General features: G+C 43.7%; 1 protein-coding gene across 1 annotated transcript in view; it reads right to left on the bottom strand.

Annotated features, from left to right (window-relative positions):
- EFCAB6 (EF-hand calcium binding domain 6) overlaps window positions 1-16,809 on the bottom strand; it is a 148,405-nt gene that overhangs the window by 42,433 nt on the left and 89,163 nt on the right. Inside the window, exons 19-21 of the mRNA XM_063134330.1 lie at window positions 14,915-15,011; window positions 12,720-12,838; window positions 3,006-3,194 (exon numbers count right to left, since the gene is read on the bottom strand). Of these exons, the coding sequence (XP_062990400.1) occupies window positions 3,006-3,194; window positions 12,720-12,838; window positions 14,915-15,011 (405 nt within the window). The remainder of the gene's footprint in view (window positions 1-3,005; window positions 3,195-12,719; window positions 12,839-14,914; window positions 15,012-16,809) is intronic.

Below are 16,809 nucleotides of genomic sequence, written 5' to 3' on the forward strand. Positions count from 1 at the left end.
ACTGCAATAGAATAATGTCAACAGCAACAATCTGGAATCCCTTTCAGATGCATGTTACACGCCTAAGCAGCTGAAATGATAGCTTTGCATCGTTGCTGCTACGTTCCACGTATACCTTCTAGATCAAAAAAATAAAAAATAAAAAATTGGGCAATCAAAACCTTTCTTTCTATCCTTATTTTTAGAAAACGGAGACATTAGGCTGTTTCTTCGACTGAGTAAATGGTTGCGAAGCAGTAATTATTCCAATCGTGGCAGAAAAATTGAGCACCAAGTATATGTTTTAAACTATGGATCAAGTCAGGCTGCCAACTGCCACCCCCCCACACACCCCACCCCACCCCAAAACAAAAAATCCACTACCCAATCTTCACTTGCAAATGTTTTGTATTTCCCTTGAAGTGCTGGAGAATCACTGTTCAAATGTTTCTAATTTGGGGTATTTGTTCCTCTTGAGTTAAAACAAAAGGAAAAAATTATACACCCAGATTTCCCCTCTTCTTGAATATTAAGTTTCTCAGAGCCCTTTGTCAGTTGAACTGTGTCTAAACTGTAAGCTAATGAACACGTTTTACAAAACATTTAGGGTGATATTGAAAGAGCAGCATATAAAAGCATTTAGGCTCTGCACTATGAATAGCTAGGGCTTTAGCTTGAGTAATCCAGGTGGCGTTTTGTAACTGGAGAACAAAGAATAAACTAGTACCATTATAGACAGAGGTTTCCTTCTGTTATTGCCTTTCCCATTAAAATAGATAAATGTTGATGAAGAGTCTGGGGCAAATATCTTTTCCACTTTCCCTTGGATATATAACAAAGATTTTAATTGGTTCGCCAGGGGGAGGGGAAGACTCAACAAGGTCCAAATGTTAATTTGCAAAAAAGAAAAGAAAAAAAAGCATGGAAGTAGCAGTGGCATTCCCCACTTTGTGGCCATACTGTGAAGCAGAACATACTGAATGACTAGAAGCCATCATGCAGTGGGTTTCCCCAATGGTGGCCACCATTCATGTGGATTATTTTGTGAGAAAATTCATTGTGATGGCACCAACTCATGCAGTGAGTTCCACAGCAGAAATGGCCACAGGATGAAAAACGACCAACAAAATACAAATTCCATGTGGTGGAAATTAGCATCATGAGCTCAGAGAAAATGTCATTATTGCCTCTCCTTTCCTTTCCACCACTTCTGAAATGCAAATTGTTTGCTCCTTGGGTAAGGCCCTGTCTTTTTTTTCTTACTTATGAACAGTTCTGTATTATTTATTTATTGATTTATTTATAATATTTATATCCCACCCTATATCACTAAGATCTCAGGGCGGTGTACAGATAAAAACATACAGTATAAAACAATACATATACACAGTTAAAAACAAATTATAATCCAAGTTAAAACAATATATAATTTAAAACCAATAGATGCAGTTAAAACAGTTAAAACCATGTGCCAGTGAGTTTATCCATCAATGGCTTTGTTAAAAAGCCGTATTTTTTACTTAGCGTCGAAATTAAATCAATGTTGGCGCCAATTGGGCCTCCAAGGGGAGGGCATTCCACAGTCGGGGTGCCACCACAGAGAAAGCCCTCTCCCTTGTCCCATCATGACGTATATGTTGCATTGGTGGGATGCGGAGAACCAGATAATAACATTCCCAGGTATGCAGAATTTGAAATATCTATCCTCTGCCCACCATTTGATGAGAATGGTCACATCTTCATAAACACAAAACCATACTAACAAATGTTGGTCTTTTCTACATGAGGCTTTTAACCCATCACTTTACCATGGTTTCTGCTTTTAGATGTTAACAGATGTTTTTTCCGGCATTTTTCTTTCTCTGCCTTTCTATATGTTCCATTACACAACCATTAGGTGGTGCTGTGGTAAAACAGAATTGCGCAAATACGCCAGGTTTTCATGCCATCATTCATGGAAACAGGGCCGGTGCCAGGCTTTTTTGCGCCCTAGGCAAGGTGAGCTGCTTTCACACACACCCCACCGTATCCCCCCACACACACACACGCTCCACGCGGCCCGCTCACCCCGGGGCCAGGGACGGGGCTTCCGTTGGCAGGCGGGCGGCTGCCGGTGCCCCGATCCGGCCCGAGGCGAGCGAGCTGGGCAGCAGGAGCACTACACGCAGCGCCCAACTCCTCTGGCCGCCCGGACGCGGCGGCGGAGTTTCATTGAGGGGCGTCGAGGCGGGCTGCTGCCCTTCGCCTCCGTCCTCCGGGTTGGAGTGGCAAGCGGGAGGCTGGCCACATGGCCGGGCGGAGAGAAGGGAGGGAAGGGCGGGCGGCCGGGGGGAGGGGAAGGAGGGGAGGAGGAGGAGGCAATCACGCCAGGCGAAGGAGCCGCCGGCGCCGAGCAGGTAAGCGGCGCGCTGCGGGCTGTCACACCTCTCTGCCAGGCGGCTCCACGTTCTGTTGTTCGGCACGCACTGGAAGTCAGAACGTAGAGCTGTTCCTTCCCCCCTCGCAGCGTCCAGGCTTGGGTTTGGCTGGGAGCCCCCAGCTGAAGCCAAGCCGGGAAGCTGGGGGAGGGCGGTCAGACAGCTCCATGTTCTGATGTCCGGCACGCACCGGATGTCAGAACGTGGAGCCGCCCGCCCCCTCCCCCCCCCCAGTGTCCCAGGTTGGCTTTGGCTGCTGGGCGGGCGCCCAGCTGAAGCCAAGCCAGGGACGCTGGGGAGCAGGGCGAACGGCACTCTGGGAGTGGGAGGGCGACTTCCGGGGGCGCCGAACTTGGCACTCTAGGCAGCCGCCTAACTGGCCTTTATGGAAGCGCCGGCCCTGCGTGGAAATACCAGATTTTCCTTGTTAGAAAGAAAGGCCCACTATAATGGTTGCAAAGAATAGGAGTGCCCTTGGAAGATGACACCATTGTGTAAAGCACCTGAAAACTACCATGAGTTAGGAATCACAAGCACACAATAAATGCCTCATGTAGAAAGGCTAATTATCTTATAAGCAAAATAGTAATGATCAAGCAATTTACTTACCTGATCTTACTTATAATTTCATTGATGTCAATGTGCTTCCTTTCCTCTCTTTTGTAATGATCCATAAAGCGTACATAGTTCTCAGCCATAATCCGCTTGTTGAGGCCAGTGTCAGGAGGTATGTTCTCCACACCCATTTTTTGCAGGAATTCTTGATGGGTAAGGTATCCTTTTGCATTAATATCATACCTTTAAAAATACCAGGAAAGACATATTTCCTTTTATGAAATACTACGCTTTAGAGGCCCAATATAGTATACTACTGACTCTTGAGCATTCTAAGCCTGATTCTATGGAGGAATTTGCAAGGAACCACAGCAGGAAATAAGTATTCCACTGAAATGTTCCACATGCAACTGGATTTTGCAGGAGAGATCTGTCAACAGCTGAGGTAGATGCCTAATCTCCTGTTAATGGATATTTACTGTAAAAATCTATGTGAACATGAAGAACTTAAGAACTGCCTTTCTGTATAAAATCAAGATCCTTTTAACTGAGCATTCTTTTTCCAACACTGACCAGCTGTCTCTGGAACATCACAGAGCATGGAGGTGATGCCCATGACTTATAGCCATTGACAGATCTGTTCTCCATGAATTTGCGCACACATTTTTAAAGCCATTCTGATGTGATTTTTTTTCATTTCTGCTCCCTCAAAATTATCCAGCTGCCCTGGATACAGCACATGAGTTGGAATTGGGCTCTAGTCCGATACAGAGAAATGTTTAAATATGTTTCTAACTTCCCATGTCAGCTTGTTGAATCTACTCACAATCCATTTGATTACACCCACACCTATGGGCCAGAGTATTCACCAATAATGGGTTATGTGTCTCAAAGTGATTTGAAAGTCATGGACTACACACCACCCTACTAGGTTTGTTAAATTTCTGAGCTCCGATTAAATTTTTAGAACATCCTTATAATTTATTTTATTTACTTATTAAATTTCTATACAGCCCAATAGCCAAAGCTCACTGTAGGTTCCTGATCACAGCTTTATAAGCATGTTTAGCCCTACTTGTGCTGCAGGTGACTGCCCGCATAGGGCACTTGTCTCTTGACCAGCCCCCCAGCACTCATACCTCCTTGCCCATTATAGCATACAGCCCCTATCCTGGAACATTCTGGAATTTCCTCAGGGGGCCCTGTGGTGTTACACCCCACAAGTCAGTTCCCTAATGTATGTCTAGGATTTGTAAGTCTGTTGTGTTTAGAACGTTGACCTGAGTGGGTGGAGAATGAATATCTTAGGAGGGGGGGAGGAGGATATATATAAGGGAATGACTGAACTGATAAGGTGTGTGTGTGTTTTTAAAGTACTTTGGTTCGAGGGAGAATTAGAGGATCAGAGCAAAGAGGGTTGTCTTTTGAGTATAGTGTGCAGTTAGTCAGTGGGTGTATATTAAACAATCCTGATAACAAGGAAAGTTCAAGAGTGAAGGTGTGAGAGAAAGGAAAGCATGTATGAGAAGAGAGAAAAGATTGGATGAGAGGTTTTAACAAGGGTCTGAAAAGTTTTATTATGAAACAAAGTTAGTGAACATTGAAATATAATTTTATTCAGTTTGTTTTACTACCATAAAAATCCCACGTGTCTCCTTGGCATTTATCATCTGCAGTTATATACATATAACCCCCGTTCTGACATCAATTCACCATAAGCACATATAATTCACAGCACCTTATTTCATTCCTGAAACCATTCCTGTTTAACCCCTTTCTCCACATAGTTTGTAGAAAGGTGATGTTTGTCCCTCACCTCAGGCTCATCAAGTGATGGCGCTTAGCTTGAGCAGGGAGTGTCTGTTGTAAAGAGCCTGTGTTGTGGCACAGGCCTCTCTCTGATTGGCGTCCTCTTCCTATAGTGTGCTATCTCCTCTTCACTTTTCCTTAGCCCTCATTCTCCACCTAGCCTTCCTTCAGGTGCCTCTTTTTCAATCCAACTGCTCTGAACCCCTTCCTTCAGCCTCTTCGCTATGTATTGCTTAGTTTCCCTGTCTTCTGTGACTTCTTCACAGTGTTCCGCATACTGCGTGTGAAGTTTTAATGCCAGCCAACCTGATAGATTTCTTTTCCCTCACGTAAGTAAGACTGAAAACTGTTCAGAGTCTTATTCGGACGTTCACCACACGCAGAAGGGTGTGGTGAAGGGTGCACAGGCCCCACGCTGTTAGCCCTGCCCCAATGTCCTACGTAGCAGTGGCCACATCACTTTGACTTCTGCACATTGTTGCAGAAATCCAGGGCAGCTGGTCAATGTCACACAGGACGTTGGGGCAGGTTCAACAGTGCAATTCTGCTGCCTCCTTTATCGCACATAGAATAATAGAATAGTAGAGTTGGAAGGGACCTACAAGGCCATCAAGTCTAACCCCCTGCTCAATGCAGGAATCCACCCTAAAGCAACCCTGACAGATGGTTGTCCAGCTGCCTCTTGAATGCCTCTAGTGTGGGAGAGCCCACAACCTCCCTAGGTAACTGATTCCATTGTCGTACTGCTCTAACAGTCAGGATGTTTTTCCTGATGTCCAGCTGGAATCTGGCTTCCATTAACTTGACCCCATTATTCCGTGTCCTGCACTCTGGGAGGATCAAGAAGAGATCCTGGTCCTCCTCTGTGGGACAACCTTTTAAGTATTTGAAGAGTGCTATCATGTCTCCCCTCAATCTTCTCTTCTCCAGGCTAAACATGCCCAGTTCTTTCAGTCTCTCTTCATGGGGCTTTGTTTCCAGACCCCTGATCATCCTGGTTGCCCTCCTCTGAACACGCTCCAGCTTGTCTGCATCCTTCTTGAATTGTGGAGTCCAGAACTGGACGCAATACTCTAGCTGAGGCCTAACCAGGGCCCAATAGAGAGGAATCACTACCTCACACAATTTGAAAGTTATACTTCTATTAATGCAGCCCAAAATAGCATTTGCCTTTCTTGCAGCCCTATAACTCTGTTGGCTCATATTCAGCTTGTGATCTACAACAATTCCAAGATCCTTCTCGCTTGTAGCATTGCTGAGCCAAGTATCCCCCATATTGTAACTGTGCATTTGGTTTCTATTTCCTAGACGTAGAACTTGGCATTTATCCCTAGACAGGGCTCATTTCTCTGAGCAACGGAACATTCTTAGCCATCAGCTCAACTAATTAGTATCAGAGGCTTTACCTCCACAATATAACTAGCAGCATTGTCAATATGACCCCTAAGCATGTTTACTCATAAGTAAATCCCACTGGGTTCAATGGAGCTTACTTCCTCGTAAAATGGGTTTAGGATTGTGGCCTATGCCTTCAGATGTCTCTTCAAGTTTTACTTGTTCAATGGAAGGCAAACAGTAACTTCATTCTAGAACTTGGCATTTATCCCTAGACAGGGCTCATTTCTCTGAGCAACGGAACATTCTTAGCCATCAGCTCAACTAATTAGTATCAGAGGCTTTACCTCCACAATATAACTAGCAGCATTGTCAATATGACCCCTAAGCATGTTTACTCATAAGTAAATCCCACTGGGTTCAATGGAGCTTACTTCCTCGTAAAATGGGTTTAGGATTGTGGCCTATGCCTTCAGATGTCTCTTCAAGTTTTACTTGTTCAATGGAAGGCAAACAGTAACTTCATTCTAGTATAGTGAGTTTAGAAATGAAGTCCTGGAAATGCTGGAGTTCCTGGAAGCTTATTCAGGGGTTTCTTAATGACATCGCTAATCGAAGACAATCTTTGACAGCCTTAGGGTGTGTGTGTTGGGTTTATTAATGCTGTAAGCAACCTTGATTATAATCAACAAAGAATAGCAGGTTAAAAATGGTTGCTATCGATAAATATTCTAGACCTGACAGCTTGCCTGTCATAAACTAAAAACGCAGCCCAGAACACATCCAAGAATCCGTCTTGCAAACTGCAAGGGTTGATTGGAAAACAAATCAGTGTGGAAAAAGCTCCCTGAGGAAAGGTCATTTAGAAGAACCCTGCTTTTTGGGTTTATATATGACATAATGAGGTCCGTTACAATTTCTGAATATTTAAAATTCAGAGTCTACTACTTAAATATTTGGCTAAGACTGTATATATAATGTAATGTATGCCTTCTCAGATAACAATGTTCTGTGGGCTGCATTCCAATTTTCAGAAATAACAATGCAGTCTTGTACTTTAATATTCTATTACTCTATTCTATAGTTTATATCCTAATTTCCTATAGATAAATAATTTCCACTATTTTCCACTTCAAAATGATTCTATGTTGACTGCAATTACTTTATTTAATCGCATGGGAAGCTGGATTTTGTTTTCAAGTTATCTAAAGTAGAGCATGTGTAGCAGATGGCTTAATGCTACAGACATGCTGTCGCAAGACATCCTTAAGGAATAAGAAAAGAAACTGAAAAGCAATGGGGTAGAAAATAATTTAGTGATGAATCACTGCTAGGAAATAAACCATACAGTCAAGACATTTTGAATCCAAGGCATATACACCTGTGTCTTAAATCACATATAAAAATTCCCTCTTCATCACAACAGTTAAAGCTGCAGGAGCTATACTAGAGTGACCAGATTTAAAAGAGGGCAGGGCACCTGCAGCTTTTACTGTTGTGATGAAGAGGAAATTCCACCAGGTTCTCCATACATACAAAGGACACCTGCTGAAATTCCCTTTTCAATACAGCTGTTAAAGATACAGGAGCCCTGTCCTCCTTTTCATATGGTCACCCTAGCCTATGACACTGATGCAGATTCCAAGATACTAATTCAATATTGCTTTTGTTCCATTGAGATGCACTCTCAGATCTCTTTTGAACCTCCCCCTACAGTTCATCGGTTGGTGGTAGTTGGACACCTCGCCCTCCCTAGTAATCATAGAATCATAGAACAGTAGAGTTGGAAGGGGCCTACAAGGCCATTGAGTCCAACCCCCTGCTCAATGCAGGAATCCACCCTAAAGCATCCCTGAGAGATCGACAAGGGGCATTCCTGATCTTGCACTGCTTTTTCCTAGGAAGTGGCTTCTCTTGTTATCGAACTCACTGCGGGAAAACTTTGGGCCTTGCTAGACCAGGCCTTAGCGCGCCTTCCAACCCGGTTTCCCTGCTGTGCGTCCAGATGACGCACAGGGGAATCCGGCGGCAGGCCGCAGTGAGGCCTGGTCTAGCGCTCCATAAATGAATGCGCTTATGGCGCACTTTTCCCCCAGCTCCGGCCTCAGGCCGGGGCTGGGGGAAGTGTGGAGACTTCCGCGGCTTTTCGCGGCTCCTCGCTTACTCGGAGGAGCCGCGAAAAGCCGCGGACCTGGCACAGCGCTCATAGGAGCGCTGTGCCCATCGGCGGGGGGGGGAAGAGAGGGGAGGGCGAAGGATGGGAGGGTGGGTGGCACGGGGGAAGGACGGGTGCGATCGCGCCGCTCGCCGCCCGAGCAAGCAGCCAAGCGGCACTTGCCCGGGCAATGCCGCCCCATCCCGGGCATTGCCCGGGCAAGCGCCGCTCGGCTGCTTGCTCGGGCAGCGGCGCGATCGCACCCGCCTTCCCCCCGTGCCACCCTCCCTCCCATCCTTCGCCCCCCCCGTTTTTTTAAAAAAAGTAAAAAAGCCACTTACCTTCCCGGAGTCTTCGGGCCACCCGCGGCCCCTTTAAACAACAACAAAAAAAATGGCGGACGCCGCAGGGCTTGCGTCCTCCCTGCGGCTCCGCCGTCTGGAAGCCTGGGCGAGGCGCGCTAACATTAGCGCGCCTTGGCCCCGCCTCCCTGCCAGCGTAAGCCGGCAGGTCTAGCAAAGCCCTTTGTCTCTCTCCTATGTACTTTCGTGGTTATTCCCTGTTGCCTAGGCTATCCCCATTCCCCTCAGTCTGCCTGGAGGCCTTGGAGCATGAACTGGAGAGGGTTGCAGGGTTGTGTAAATCCCACTGATTTCAAATGCATTTACATACAATTCATACTAAAATCCATTTTTGAAATGGTCGGAAGACTTATTCAATAAAGCTTCATTCATTCATACTAAAATCCCATGCATTTTAAAAAATCCTAAAAAATCAAGGGATAAACTGAGATCATTCAAACTTGGCATGCTGAAAACTCTACTTGAGCTATCACTGTGCCAATTTTGATCTCTTATCTTTAAAAATGAGGGAGCTGTTTAGTATTTTATGTATTCTGGAACTACCTTAACCATTTTGGCGCATATATTGTGTCCTGTGTTTCTAAGAGAAATACAAATGTCTCTCGTTCTGTCCTTTATTATTTTGTCTTGGGCTACACATGAAGCCAATTCCAGCTTCTTGGCTAGTGTGGAAGTTGCTTACCCATTTTCAGGTACACCTTGCATTCCTATTATTGAAAAGTAGAAATGTTCCAATTTCAGATTGTTCTGGTAATTGGGATAGTTTGGATTATTTTAATTTATTAGTATTTTATTGTTAATTGGCTTTAGCTGTTTTAAATTGTTTTAAATTTTTGCATGTTAAAGGTTTTATATTCCATTTTTATTATGTTACTTTCTGAAAAGTTAATTTTTCGGAACTGTCCAGACAGCTTTGGTTAGTGAGCAGTGTAGGAATGAAATAACATTATGTGTGTATCAATTTCATAGACTCTAACTCATGAGGAAGCATTGTAACAATTCTGATACCTCATCAATGAGTCTGTGAAGCCTGGATATATTCATATATATTATTTGCTACTTAACTCTTATGTTTCAGACACACTTTATGACAGAACAGAGCTTGGCTGAGAGAAGTAAAAAAAAACACCATTCAAAAATAATAATTAAAAGTGCCTATCTGTTAAAAAACCTGTCAGGTTTTTGCTTGTGATATTCATAAAGCGAGGAACAACCTTACAGTATCTCGTCCATTTACCTACCTTATACACCACTTCTCTGTTTCTTGATTGAATACTTTTTAAGATATTGTTGATTTCATGTAAATAACCAGTGAACAGTATTCATGACACTGTCCTACAGTTGAGAAAAGCTGTCTGAAATTGTATTTTAAAAGTTGATTGGCTTTTTTTAAGAACTGTTTTTTCGTTGTTGTTGTTGTTGTTTTAATGTGATGCTAAGCATGCTTGTTGGTCTTTTTTGGGTCTCAAAGCCAGGGTATGAATGCAAGAAATACACAGATAAAATCTGTCTTCAAAACTCTGCATCTCAACCTAGAGGTCTATGCTTTGGTATGGGTACAGGCCTCCCTCTTATTCACTTTCCCTCAATGAGGAGACATGACAGCACTCTTCAAATAGTTAAAAGGTTGTCACACAGAGGAGGGCCAGGATCTCTTCTTGATCCTCCCAGAGTGCAGGACACGGAATAACAGGCTCAAGTTAAAGGAAGCCCAGATTCCAGCTGGACATCAGGAAAAACTTCCTGACTGTTAGAGCAGTACGACAATGGAATCAGTTACCTAGGGAGGTTGTGGGCTCTCCCACACTAGAGGCCTTCAAGAGGCAGCTGGACAACCCTCTGTCAGGGATGCTTTAGGGTGGATTCCTGCATTGAGCAGGGGGTTGGACTCGATGGCCTTGTAGGCCCCTTCCAATTCTGCTATTGTATGATTCTATTTCTGTAGGAATGCTGTGGTTTGAAAAGCAGGAACTGAAGAAACGAGGAGTAATAGAAATATAGAATTGGAGAAAGAAGGACGAAGGCAAAAACATACAGGGCCTAAAAGTCAGGCAGGTAAGAAGGTTTGGAAGGCTAGACACTGTGGGCCAAAGTTCCACAGCCTGATAGGAGAAGTCTGTCTGTTGTGACTTCTACTTTAACTGCAGCAGCCTTGGAAATTAATTTATTGACTTAACATACACCTAGGCTAGCATGCCTGCAACACACACGTACATAATCAAGGAGGAGAGGACACCAACTATCACCAAGCTTCTCTACCTAGTTGTCTGGAGTTAATTCTTTCTCACCAAAGGTGACTAGGTAAGCAGCTATTTACAAGTGTCTCATATGTATGTGCTTACATGGAAATAAGTGTGAATGTATTGGTCCACAAGTGCCACATTGTGCAGACCTACCACCGGCGTAATGTGCTTGCACAGCTATGTATGTTAATGGAAACGGAACATCCTGGACAAATTGGAAGCAAACTGCTTCTTGCAACAGAACAGTGTTCTTTGAGAAGAAAAATCTAATTCTTTTATAGGTGCGGCTATATTGCCCACCATCTGATGACAATTTGTTTGTCTTAAAGTGGAATATTCTAGAGGATTTCTAAACTAAATTTTATTTATATATAAAAAAAAGCACTTTGGGCCTGCCTTGCCCAAAAGTTCAAACTGGCTTACAATGAGCAGACTTTTCCCTAAATATGAGGTCTAGAAACATGGCTTTTTATAAATTAGAAGGGAATTAGAAGGCTGTTATAACTATTTCTTTCTATTAGCTCCTTTTCTTGTGGCAATCGGCTTGTAGATGCTTCATGTACCACTCCCTATCCTATAATCCATTTATTTATTTATTACATTTATATTCCACCCCATAGCCGAAGCTCTCTGGGCGGTTTACAAAAGTTAAAAACAGTAAACATTAAAAAAGTATACAAAATTTAAAAACCATCAGAAACATAAAAAACAACATTAGCTATTTAAACACAACAGTTCTGGGGTCTGTTAAAAACAAACTTAGCGTGGTTAAATGCTGTTAAATGCCTGGGAGAAGAGAAAAGTCTTGACCTGGCGCCTGAAAGATAACAGTGTTGGCGCCAGGCGAGCCTCATCAGGGAGATCATTCCATAGTCGGGGGGCCACCACCGAAAAGGCCCTCTCCCTTTTGAATATTATGCAATAGACAAGGGCCAAATCTACACCTGGTGTCAAATCATTATAATCCCATCATGGTAACGCTACGGCCCTCTTGAGCATTTGAACCTCGTAGGACACACAATGGCATTTGTTGCCGTATTTTGGATAAGGTGGAATAAAGAGCAGGAAATAACACTATAAAGCGGCACATGGATTGTGTCTTCTGGCCCAAAAGTTAGCAGTGCACTTCATTACCGCTATAAAACAGTAGTGTCGATCTAGCTCAAATCTTGCACACCTGGTGACCCACAAAGCTGAATGTAGCCCACTAACCATGTATTTTGACCCACGAAAGGCTCAGTTAACTTCCTTTCTATTGCTTACTCCCTGGGACTGCAAAAACATTATAATACCACCGTAAGTGAGTCTGTGAAGCCTGAATATCTTTATATATGAGTTGCTAAGCATCTGACAAGTTGCAATACATGGCATTCAAGAGGCAGCTGGACTACCATCTGTCAGGTATGCTTTAGGGTGGATTCCTGCATTGAGCAGGGGGTTGGACTTGATGGCCTTCTAGGCCCCTTCCAACTCTGCTATTCTATGATTCTGTGATGGACCATGATCTGTACAGGCCTGAATAACACCAGTAGGTGATTAAAGACACTAATTTCTGAGTCAGTTGTTGACCTGTCATTGCCAATTCCTCTGTACCAATAAAATACATACAAGGAAGCATGGGAAATCTCTGGGAAGTAGAAGTGGTGAGACTGAGAACCTAGATAAGAAAATAATTATGTAAACATGGCCATTTTCACTCTCATATTGCTCTTGTCAAACAGGCTTTTTTTGTCTGAAATCAGCAATTAAACATTAAAGTGAGCAAGTTTCAGGAAAATGAAACATCAGTTTTTAACCTCAGGCATTAAAGTCCATAGGTAAAACTAAGGAGGGTTGGAAAGGGATGCTGTTAGAACAATCTTACCTTGCCCAGAGTTTTTCAAATTCTTTTGGGTTCAGGGGGATGCCACATCGATACAGGACATCCTTCAGATCCTTTTTCAGAATTATACTATTTCCGTCAATATCATATTCATGGAAATGCTAAAATACGAGATTTTAATAGCAAGGTGAGTGCAGTAAAAACCAAAAAAACCAAACACTTATTCTATGAACCCCAGCAATGATAGGAACTGGAAATAAAAAAGAAGCAGTTTGTCTGGGGATGTGTAAGCTGCCATCCTGAGCAGTGACTGAAGAGGACAGTGGACCAGGCACTTTCTACTAGATTAGAAGGAAGAAGGAAGCTTGGCCTGGTTTGCACCGACCAGGTGTTGTGATGAACAGAATCCAACATCATAAGCTGTATATATTGTACAGGTTCACAATACATAAGACTCAACTTGGGCCTTAATGCAATACTTTCCAAATTGAGCCTTGGGACACAAGACTATGCCATAAGAAAACTGTTAGCTAGTGTGCCATGAAATAAATTGATTAACTATTGAAAGGCACCTGTGTAGCCAAAGTGCCCACCCATGGATAATTCTGCCCACTATGCCTCTCTTCCTTTTAATAATCCATTGCTGGTACAAGTAATTCTACTGAGTCTCTACACTGGGTAAGATTAGATCACACAATCACTCCTCGAAGCAGAGACTCGGCAGAATCCCCCACCATCCCCTCAGCAGCGGCTGCCTGCAGGCCTAGCAACAGCTGACCCTTTTATCTAGTTTAGGTGGTGATTGCACTGTGAAGTGAAGCTCTGGCCAAAGCTGCAGCTGCCCACCATCTTCCTATCTCCAGAATGCCTTTGGGTCCCACTACATCAGCACCCAGAGGTGTTCTGGGGAAAAGAAAATGGTGGTTAGCTGCAGCCTTGGCTCATGCTTTACAACACACACACTTCCTAAACTGAAGGGAGCAGGGGGGAGGGCACTCTTGTTCAAGACCACTTGGTAAAGTTACTGGAGGACACCAGAGTGGTGTGTGTGGACCCTGAGGGCACCTTGGGACGAGTTCCCTCAAACCTAGCGCTGGTTCTAGCTTCCTGGTGTATCTTTGCATGAGTCACTGCTGGTGAATGGCAAGCTCTCTGGGGGTTCGCTGAGTGTTGCCTGGCTGGCCCTCTTCTGGCCGAGCTGGCCCGGCGAGCACTCGATGTTGCATGCATCTGAGGCCTCTGGAAAGTGCACAATTCCCACGGCATGCCTTTAGCAACCTGGGGGAACTGCGCAGTTTCCGGGGCCCAATTTCCCTCCCTTCTCCTGCGCCCATCCTTTTGGCCCCAATGGGCGAGGAAGGAGGGAGAGGCATGGGATGGTGCGCTTTCCAGGCCTCCGGAAAGTGCGCTGATATTGCCAGCCACCGTAATAGTATGGCTGGGGGAATCAAGTGTATGGGCCCTTTCAGGTCCCAATGGGTGCGGGGGGGAAGCCTTAGGACCTTTAAGACCCCCATCAGCGGGGCAGGGAGACCATCAGCGCAGAGGGGAGGACTACTGTAATTTCCCCAAGGCTGCGGAAATTGCACGTTTTCCCCTGTGCCCAACAGGACCGGCACTCCCATTGTTCACAAGGGAACTATGGGGCTAGAATCCATCGGGCGTTTTTGCCAGGGCTCAAGAGGGCTGAGTGTGGAACGTCCTGTGAGCTCGCAGGTCCCAGCGGATTTTTGACCCACCCCTAATCACTGCTCTGGGCTTACCTTCTTCCAACCAAGGGACATGTCCAGAACAGTAAGGCAGAAATATCATGATGTGGGCTCCAATTAGAGTGGTTAATTCCTATACCTTTTGAGGTATAAGAGATTGAAGTGCACGCTCCAGGGTTATTTCAGCTATCAGAAGTTTTGAAATACTGCCTTAGATAACTCCAAACATTGCCCCGTTGCTGCAGAAGCAGCACCAAGCCCCAATTTGCATACATATCTATAGTGGGAGGGGGGGATCTTCTACTAGATATTTAATGGGTGAGCTCGGCAGATTCAAATCAGATACTGCAATACATTATTTAAAAATGTATCACTTGTTTTGATCGGTAATGAGCTATTTGTTTATTGTAGTTAAACCCTTGTGTGTGTGTGCTTCTTAAAAAAAAATTATACTGTCAAAGTAAAACATTGTCTGAAGCTCTTAAATCTGTTTTAGCCAAACATGTTTAAAGGCTACATGAAGCTTACCATGGCTAGGTCATTCCATCTGCTTTGTGCTTTGATAGTAAGACAGTAATGAGCTTGTTCACAAGCTAGATCTGCATCAGCTGCTATCTGTTTGGGTCTCAGAAAGAAAGAATTTTTATGATAACTAACTGTGGTCTTCTTTTAATGGGTTCATTAATATCCCACAAGGTTTGTTTGTTTCCTTTTTATATTTTGTACAGATAGCTTTAAAGACTCATCTCAGACATCTGCATACAAATGAATTCCTTCTAAATATTGCCAATCCTTCTGCAGCTGCAAGTTAGGAACATTCCCTTTAAAATTTCCGTTAATCCCTGCTATCATTTGAGATGCAGATTGGTCAAACTGCTTAGTTGCAGCAGAGATATGAGGGGGACGTATTTGTAAATCAAAGCAATAACATAAAAGACAATGTGCCTATGAGATCTGAAGCACCTCGGGCAAATTATTACTAATTTTCTTTGGAAAGTGAGATTAGCACTAACTTTTTTTTTTAATGGGCAACACCAAAGTGTTCTATTGTGAGCACAAGTTAAAACCACTCTGCACGATCCAGCAAAAGTAAAGGTCCTTTTAGGTGACTGCGCTTAGAGTGGGGAACAAGATCCCTTTTCCAGGATTCTGAATTGGGTAGACAGAGTCTGTGTGCACACAGCTTATAACACACTGGCTCTTTCACCAGGCCAGCTAAACACTCAGGGGGGTCAGGGGCAGGAGTGAGGGCAGCGGGTATGACTCTATCACCCACCCCCATGTGTTCATCTTATGTGAGATGACGGCTTTAATTGTGACTTGAAGTCCTGTTCCTGGAAGGTCATGGGGCAAAGAGTTAAACTAGATACAGTAGTGGCCAAAATTGTGGACACTTTTTGAAATTTTCATGTTTTGCAACTTTGCATGCTTATAGAAAATGTTCTGTTTCACGACATTCAAATGTTTATATATCAATTGAAAGAGAATTTAATGCTGCATTCAATACAGAAAAGCAGAATGCAAATATCTGCAGTACAAAAAAAGTTATTAGTCTAAAAACAAAGAGGTGTGGTTGAGTGAAGAAGCGGATTGGAATTGCAAACCCTACTGGCCAATCACAGTCCTTGTTCTGGGGACCAATCACATGGCAGCTGTTGCGATGCATCATGTTTCAAGTTGGGGAAAATCTGTTTTGCTGTTTGTTCCGTAACTGAAGCGCAACTGGAGATTGTGTGAATATTTGAAGTATTTCTCAAATTAAAAGTGTACATAAGTACATCATAAATAGAGCAGTGGCACCAAAGAAAAGCGTTGATTGGACACCCAGGAAAAGAAGCAGGATTGTTGTATTACGTGAATCAGGTCTTTCAATTGATATATAAACATTTGAATTTCGTGAAACAGAAGATTTTCTGTAAGCATGCAAAGTTGCAAAACAGGAAAATGTCAAAAAGTGTCCACAATGTTGGCCACCACTGGAGAAAGACAGCAAGGAGAGGTATTTTGAGTGGCCAGAGAAGAAAAGGTAGGTCAGCTCATCTCCATCCCTTCACTTCAACTCTTTTGTCTCTGATCACAGCCTCCCAAGGCTGATTTTCAATAAACATTAAGGATTTTTAAAAAAAATTCTAGGAGGAACAGCTACATGACTGCATGTCACATCTAGTTTTTCATTTGCTCCCAAGTAAACTAGGATAAAATTGCATTGGAAGCATTGGAATGGTGTATAGGTGTGACTGACATAAGTCCTATTGCTTCTAATGAAACCAATAGCCATTCTGCATATTATGCAGACTGAGAAGAAATCAGGGGTTTACCACTTCAGGTGGTGGGGTGGGGATATCATATTTGTATTGCTACCCCCCACCCCACCCCCGGGGCTGGGGAATGCTGAGAGTTATGAGACTTTTTCTGTATAAACA

The sequence above is a fragment of the Elgaria multicarinata genome, chromosome 9, assembly GCF_023053635.1.
Source record: "Elgaria multicarinata webbii isolate HBS135686 ecotype San Diego chromosome 9, rElgMul1.1.pri, whole genome shotgun sequence".
Lineage (NCBI taxonomy): Eukaryota > Metazoa > Chordata > Lepidosauria > Squamata > Anguidae > Elgaria > Elgaria multicarinata.